The following is a 7,348-nucleotide window of genomic DNA, read 5'->3' as shown; positions in this document are numbered from 1 at the left end:
CTTATTCTTAATATTATGGTTATTTCGACCACACCTTCAATTTTCCATTTCTCACCTAAGACTACAATCCTCACAATTGCAACCTCAATTTTTTTATTTCTCATCCACATTTACTATCATCATGACTGCACCCTTTGTTTTTTTTTTATCTCTTATTCCGAGGATTGTTTCATCAAGACTTTGGGTACCTAAAAGAACATCTCCAACCCCTTCTATTGTTGTGTAGAGTGGATTATCTGCATGTTGAACATGGTTCCCAAGTTCTTAAAACTTGCAATGGATCAATGTGGTAGTTGAATATAACCATACGAGGGTCTAGCCCTAAAGGCTAGAATGGAAAACCTTACATAGTAAACAATTATTCTCAAACATTACATATTAAAATATAATATCCATTATTAGATATATTAGTGTATGGATAATTTTATATTTACAAAAATTAAATATGAATTCTAAGAAGTGAATAGGGTGGGAATGTAGAACTTGTCCCATAGTGGGAATTCCTTGACCTTGACCTATCTAATCTAGACTAGGAATGCAATAGGAATGAGAAAAAACATGTATAAGCATGTTTGTATCTCTAATATGAACACATGATTTTACCAAATAAAATTGTAAACACCTACTCTTTGTTATAGGTGTGACTCAACATAAAATAAGACCTTAAGTGAAAATATATATATATATATATATATATATATATGTACAATAATATTGCTTATTTATTTATAAAATATAAACTTTTATTTACAATTTATCTCTTTTTTTTGTTTTTTTTTTTAAAGATGCATACTTATTAATTAATAATTTAAAATTAAGTTTTGCCAAATTATTTCTATAATAACTAATTAGCTTAATCATTCTTGTGATAATTTTAGTTTTGAAAAACTAGCAAACCATCAATGGTATAGTTAATAATATTCCATACATGCATTTTTGAAAAGAAGTTAAATTTTGTATATTTAATTTTGTACTTCAATTGAATTATTTGTTTCTATTTGTAAAACCCCCCCTTAAATGATTCAATTTTGAAAATAAATTCAAACCATCAATACAAATGAACTTATGATATTTAAGATGAAATTCAAGATTGAGACTACTTTTTAGTGTATCATTATCAAATAAAAAACCAAAGATATCCTCATGTATTTGAAATTGTTGAAAACTAATATTAATATTTTCATCAAATTGTTTTATATTAATTACACCATTTTCTCGTAACACAATTTTTTTTTTTTTTTTTTTTAATTTATAACAACATTGAAATCATAACAAATAACATACCTTATCTTGTTTATTATTTTTTTTTTATTGTCCGCTTTGGATCCAAAGAGACCCTCACGGCTTTAAAACGCGTCTACTTGGTTAAGAGGAGTCTCTACATATATAGCATCAGGAACATTCTCCCCTATCCGATGTGGGACATCACAAAAACGAATTAAAAATAAAATAAACTAACCCTAATCTAGATTTGGGTTTTCCAAAAGATATCTGATGTGTTTGAAATTAATCAATGAATCTAAAATATTAAACTAGGGGTTAGAATTTTACCTATAGAGATCTGTTCTTCAATCCTGAAATCTTGACTCCAACCTACGTTCTTTGAAATTCTACGAACAGGAACTCTCTTCAGAAAGGAATAGGAAGGAATAGAATTTCTAATTTATACGTAGGGTATTTATTCGTAAAATTACACTTTTACCCCTCTTCCACTTTATTAAATTAATTAAATAATTTAATTATTATTAGTAATTTCCTAAATTACTCTTAAAAAAATATTTGGGCGTGACAATTAACATATTTATCTACCTTTTTTTTTTTTAACATCAATTAATTTATCTATTTCTCTTTTTCCTTTAAGATAATTACAAAAATTCGGCCTTTTCTTTTCTTTTTATTTTTTATTTTTAAATTTATCGTTTAATTAAAATAAAAATTATCACAATTATTTAAAAATATCTAATAAAAATTGGAAAAATAGATAAAGAATTTTAAAAAAGATTGAGGCTTTTTATGGAGTGGGGCTTCCACGTACGATTGCCTGACTTGCCTAAAGGTGAGCCAACATAGCCTTGTTAATGTTTTCTTTCGTTCTGCTTCTAAACGGGTGCCCTAATTAATTAAACGTGTAAGCTTTTAAGATAAATTCAATGTTTTTGGCTTGTATTTCATGCATGTATCAAAGTAATCAAGTCATAGGATTCCTCTCACTCTTTCATCAAACAAGTACGAAACCCAAGTACCAAACCACTTATACATGAAGGCTTTGATTATTCTCAAAGAAAAAAAAAAATGTGGAGGAAATAATATTATCGTCTTTGATTTATCATGAAAAATATAAAAGAAAATTAAATATAATCAAAATTTTATGAATTTTAAATTATTTAATTTTATATAAAATAAAATGAAAAAAATAAATTGAATAAATTTGAACAGGCATGTAAAACCAATTTATTGATATTAAATCTATTTTTTCATTTTCTTTCCTTTGTTCTTCTTTTTTTGTCTTTTATTTTTATTTTTTTTCCTTCAAAATTTTCAAAAACCAAACATAGAAGAAGGAAGATGCTTTTTGTTGAAGCATATATCATGTTGCCTTTGATAAAGAAACAAGCATCAAGTTGGAGAAGCTCCCTCACCAATCCATACTAACCAAAGGACACTACTACTAGGAGGTTACAATATGTGAGTTTGACAAGGAGAAGACCATTAAGGTGGAGGAGCCTCCTCGCCAATTCGTACGTACTGACCAAAAGACACTATCAGGTGTTTACAGAGTGAAATTTAAATGAAAAAGTATTAACAAGAAAAAGAAGAGTGTAAGGTGGAGAAGCTGATCCCTCACCAAGTTATACAACCAAAAGATAGTATTAGGAATTTACAAAGTGAAGTTTGAAGGAAAAGGAGGAAATTTTGACGGTGATGATAATAATACTGGCCAAAAGATATTATTAGGAGCTTGCAAAGTAGAAGAAGAAGATCAAATTAACCAAAAGATATAACAAAGTAAAATTTAGATGAAAAAATACATTATTAAGAGCTTGTAAAATAAATTTTAGATGGAAAAGTACAAAAAAGAAGAAGAGGAAAAAAAAAGAAGAAATGCATTTCACAATATTTTCATTTGAAGTATTTTTATTTTTATTTTTTAAGCCTTTGTGAAAAGAATCATTATAGATAAATTTTCCAAGCTCTTTATATTCGAAATTAATGTTTCTAAAAAGGAGACTCTTTAACTCTTGCATATCCATAAAGCATTAACCTTGTCACTCCAACAACTTTAAGTTTGCAGTGGACTCTTGTAGAGATAATGATGAACACACCTCGCAGATGTTGATGCATCAACAAGACACATAGTGCCCACCCACCCCTCGCCAAATCATGCCAATTTATACCCACATTCAATTTTCTCACATGATTCTTTTACTTGCCTTCCCCTCCATTAGAAGTTACCTTCACATCTCTTGTGACCTTCAAATTTAGTTGGTCAACATCATCACCCCCTTCAATTTCCATGGTGATGAATTGAGAAATAAAGGTTCTGATACAATAAAAACCCGATGCAATAGTCATCATCAAACCAAAAATGCTAATTTAAAAGGTTGGTTATGGCTGAGGCTGGACCACCTCAAGGTGTGGGGGTCCCTTCAGAAATATGTTTCAGCAGACCACCTTTGGATTGAGAAATGAAAATCCAAACATTGTATCCCAAGTGGCAAGTGTACCCTTATTTCTATGGAGGGACCATACAAAAGAGACCTAATGAATCGACGTTGAATATTTTGTACCATAGCTCATAGGACACCCATATAGAGCCATGACATATTTTTAGACCATTCCCGAAGATTATGAGCACACGCCTTTCACCAAAATGAAAATAACACAAAGCACACAATTATGAGATTGATTTCCAAATATTCATCAATTGGAATTACTTCTTTCAATACATATAATGCCCCAACCATCCAATACCATAAAAGTTTCGGCATATATGCGTATGTGGTCCTTACCCACTTTGTGCCTTTAATTTCGAAGTCTATAAATTACTCCATTCAAAGATGGGTCTATATTTATTATTTCCTTTGAGGCCTATACCCATTGACAAGGATGCTGCAATTTTGATGAAAGCTAACGGGTGAAGATCGTTCTAGCCTGTCTGATGATGATACAGACCCATCACGTGCCTGAGGTACATGATCTACCTTTTCAAAGCCATAAAAATGGGAGACCTTCCATTGACATCGCGTTGCATGGGCCATTTCACATACTGGAGTTATATAGTGGACTCTCCCTTGAGTCTTGAGAGAGGGCTTTGTTATTGTGTTGCGTGCCCACGACACATGGTGCACCGCACCATCGCCGTCATCAAAGGTGATCAGAATGTGGTCTTCCCCTAGGGGGAAGCTACGTGTTTTTCTTTTTTCACGCATACTTAACGGAAGTCACCAACTGTAACTTTTCTCCCGCCACTCTAAATCATTTTGTTTTTTTTGTTTTTTTAACTTTTCCTAAATTTATTTCTCCGTTGACCCGAAGGGAAGAAAAATTATATTCTGTGATTAAATAAATTTTTATTTGGGCATTTTTTTTATTGTACAGAGATTTTACCATTTTTAATAAATAATGAATCACCTGACACCACCACTACAACATATAAATAACCTCAGCCCAACAAGCTCCGCGGAAAATATGGGAAGAAAAAATAAAAAAATAATTGAAATTCGAAGCTTTGTTTTGTCTCTTTTGGTCGCTGACCAAGACTCAGTCCATTAAGATAGAATTCTGAGAACTTAAAAAAAAAAAAAAAAAACATAATTTTCATTTTCCTATTTTTCTGGTTTTTTTAATTATTATTTTTTATAATTATTGAAGGGAGTAAACTTAGTAAGGAGGCGGAGATCGTACGGTGGTGAAGGCACAGTGATTATATAACTGCGACTTTCAGCCGTCCATTCCTTCTCCAACAAATGAAAGCCACTCTCTTTTACTCATTTCTTGTGATTCGTTTGGGAGCTGCTGATAAATCGTACTTGGTACGGCGACCTTTGCCGAGGCTCTGAGAGTGTGATGCGAAGTGTTGAATTTGCGAACGCTGCGCCTTATTTTCATGCCCTCTAGGCTGTTTGATGGCGGCTTCCAGAGTGTTGGCTGTGTTGCTCTTTTCGCTTACCGAGTTCTTGTAATGGCGGTCCAGCACACATATCGGAGTCTTCGTACTCGACACTGCTGCACCAAATATGGACTCATCCCACTCATTCGTCACCATCTCCTCCATAACATGGTAGCAATTGTTGAGGCTCTCCTGCAACAAGCCATCATATTAATTTATTTAATTATTTAACTTCTACGTGAATTTAACGAAAAAACTAATGCTCCGTTTGTCTTCCGGGAAACATGAATGTTTGCACTTTTATCTTCTCTATGGCTCCGATTTTTCAGCAACCAAATGGAGCATTTATGTGACGTTCGTGTCTCTTACTTGATTTATATATTCGCAAGAGGAAATTGCTGCCTTGAAAGAAGAAAATTGCAATGGAAATAGCTCGTAAGACGCACAGAGCAGCGCTGATGCCGCAATTATCGATGGTTTATACTCCAAAAGCTTGATTTCTGCAATATAAACAACGATTATGTTTCTTAGAAATCGAGCTTCTTCAAATATCAATTTAAAAAATCTATATCCAATTTTACCATCTCGAGCTTTGAAGATGAGCTCTGTGGCTCGATCTTTGAGAGCTTTTGTCAATGCCGGATCCTTGAGCTCGAATAAGGAGATGAAGAAGTACACAAACGAGAAAGGCGTTATCGATCGCATTCGCCAATTCAGAGTACTGAGAATCAGAAGCTCCATGCGATGAATCCTTTGAGCGTCGAAGATGAAACCTTCATCCTTCTGTTTCATTGCTTCAACGATTTAATACTATAAATTTCAGATTTTATAAAGTATGTTTTCGCTTCATTTCTTAAAACTTTACCTGAAAGTCAGAGTATGAGAAATCAATTTTCTTCATCTTTGCTGCGAGGGAGAGGCATGAGATCACAAGCAGCCTTAAGATCCACGGCTTTTCCTCCTGCAATATCAAGATTGATTAGATCCATCATCAAAAAAAAAACTTCCTACATATTTATCATAATGCCTTGTTTGGCTGCCAAGAAAACACAGGAAAATAAATGAAAAGCCTGGGATATTTTGGAACATAATCATTTTTAGGACTAAGACTGGGAGCTTTAAGATTCTAAAGTCTTCCATTCCTCCCCTCCGGTTTTTCGGCATTCAAGAGAAGCAAAATCAACAAAAATTCCCGAATCACACAGTCCAAGAAAAACATTACCGGCACTTCTTTCTTGGAGATGAACCGATCTACATAGTTAACCGCTAGGTAAGAAATGAAGTTATCCAAGTTGCAAGAGTACTGCGCCTGAAAAATCAAAGTTTACTCCAAAAAGAAGAGAAAACCATGACGGAAAAGAAAGAGAAATTTTCAGTCACTAATTTTACCTGCAAAATGAGAGCGATTGCTTCTCGACGAAGGGGCTCAGCATGAAAGCGGCGGAGGAAGATCTGGGACACCATGTGATCAGATTCAGAGTCGAAGAGAGCTGAAACGGTGTCGTATTGCTCTTCTTCCACGCACGTCAATGGATTCTCCAGATCCAACTCCATCTTTTTCCTCCTCCACTCTTTTCTACTCTGAAATTTGAGAAGCTCCAGTGACCAAAAGCATCACAGCGCAGCGAAAGACAAGCTTCGCTTTCTGTGCGAAGAACGAAAAAAGAAAAAGAAAAAAAAAAGAAGAAGAAGAAACTGCAGTCCAGGCTTCAACTTCACTCCTCAGTCCTCGCGGCTCCTAGAAATTATATACATCTTTATATAATAAATGCTCTGTGTCTCTCTCTTTGAATATTCAACTACAATTACAATAATGATATGGATTTACGTATTGAAGTCTCTTCCTATAATCTTTTTGCCCACGATTATTTTTGGATAGACAGTATAAAGCCAAATTTAATGTACACGTACAAGTCTACGACTCATATAATTGTCCTTTTTTGAAGACAAAAATGTAATTAAAACAAAGCAAATGGCACCCTATCAAAAAAATTATAAAAATTCCAAAATATACGCACTAGAGATACGTGATAGATATAATGCTAAATTAATTGGAGTGGCAAGATGGGCATGTTCAGTTGGAGTCCCATCACCTTGGAGGCACACACATACTCCTCTCTCTCTCTCTCGTTCACTTTACTCCAACAGTCCAACAGCACTTCGGTACCTGGGGCTACATGTGACTCGCATGCATCTCATAAATGTCCCAGATAGAAAAAAATAAATAAAAAATGTAAG

At 33.6% G+C, this 7,348-nt stretch overlaps 1 protein-coding gene across 1 annotated transcript; it reads right to left on the bottom strand.

The window, feature by feature from the left end:
- Positions 1-4,688: 4,688 nt before the first annotated feature.
- LOC117923351 (putative cyclin-D6-1) lies at positions 4,689-7,048 on the bottom strand. The gene is made up of 6 exons (XM_034841610.1): positions 6,500-7,048; positions 6,333-6,419; positions 5,976-6,071; positions 5,692-5,893; positions 5,480-5,610; positions 4,689-5,302 (listed from the first exon to the last, which is right to left on the bottom strand). Exons 1-6 carry the CDS (start codon positions 6,662-6,664, stop codon positions 4,985-4,987), a joined length of 999 nt encoding a protein of 332 aa, XP_034697501.1. The 5' UTR covers positions 6,665-7,048; the 3' UTR covers positions 4,689-4,984.
- Between the last annotated feature and the right edge of the window lie 300 nt (positions 7,049-7,348).

The sequence above is a fragment of the Vitis riparia genome, chromosome 10 (assembly GCF_004353265.1).
Source record: "Vitis riparia cultivar Riparia Gloire de Montpellier isolate 1030 chromosome 10, EGFV_Vit.rip_1.0, whole genome shotgun sequence".
In the NCBI taxonomy this organism is placed as follows: domain Eukaryota; kingdom Viridiplantae; phylum Streptophyta; class Magnoliopsida; order Vitales; family Vitaceae; genus Vitis; species Vitis riparia.
Note: the sequence above shows the minus strand (reverse complement) of the source record. Positions and strands in the feature narration are given on the sequence as shown.

What these genes read in the sequence shown, in the direction of transcription:
- LOC117923351 (XM_034841610.1), bottom strand. Translation starts at nt 6,664, where the DNA reads ATGGAGTTGGATCTGGAGAATCCATTGACGTGCGTGGAAGAAGAGCAA. An exon ending in CAATCGCTCTCATTTTGCAG is followed by an intron (nt 6,420 to 6,499) that starts GTAAAATTAGTG and finishes TTGATTTTTCAG; the next exon opens with GCGCAGTACTCTTGCAACTT. An exon ending in CATCTTCAAAGCTCGAGATG is followed by an intron (nt 5,611 to 5,691) that starts GTAAAATTGGAT and finishes TTTATATTGCAG; the next exon opens with AAATCAAGCTTTTGGAGTAT.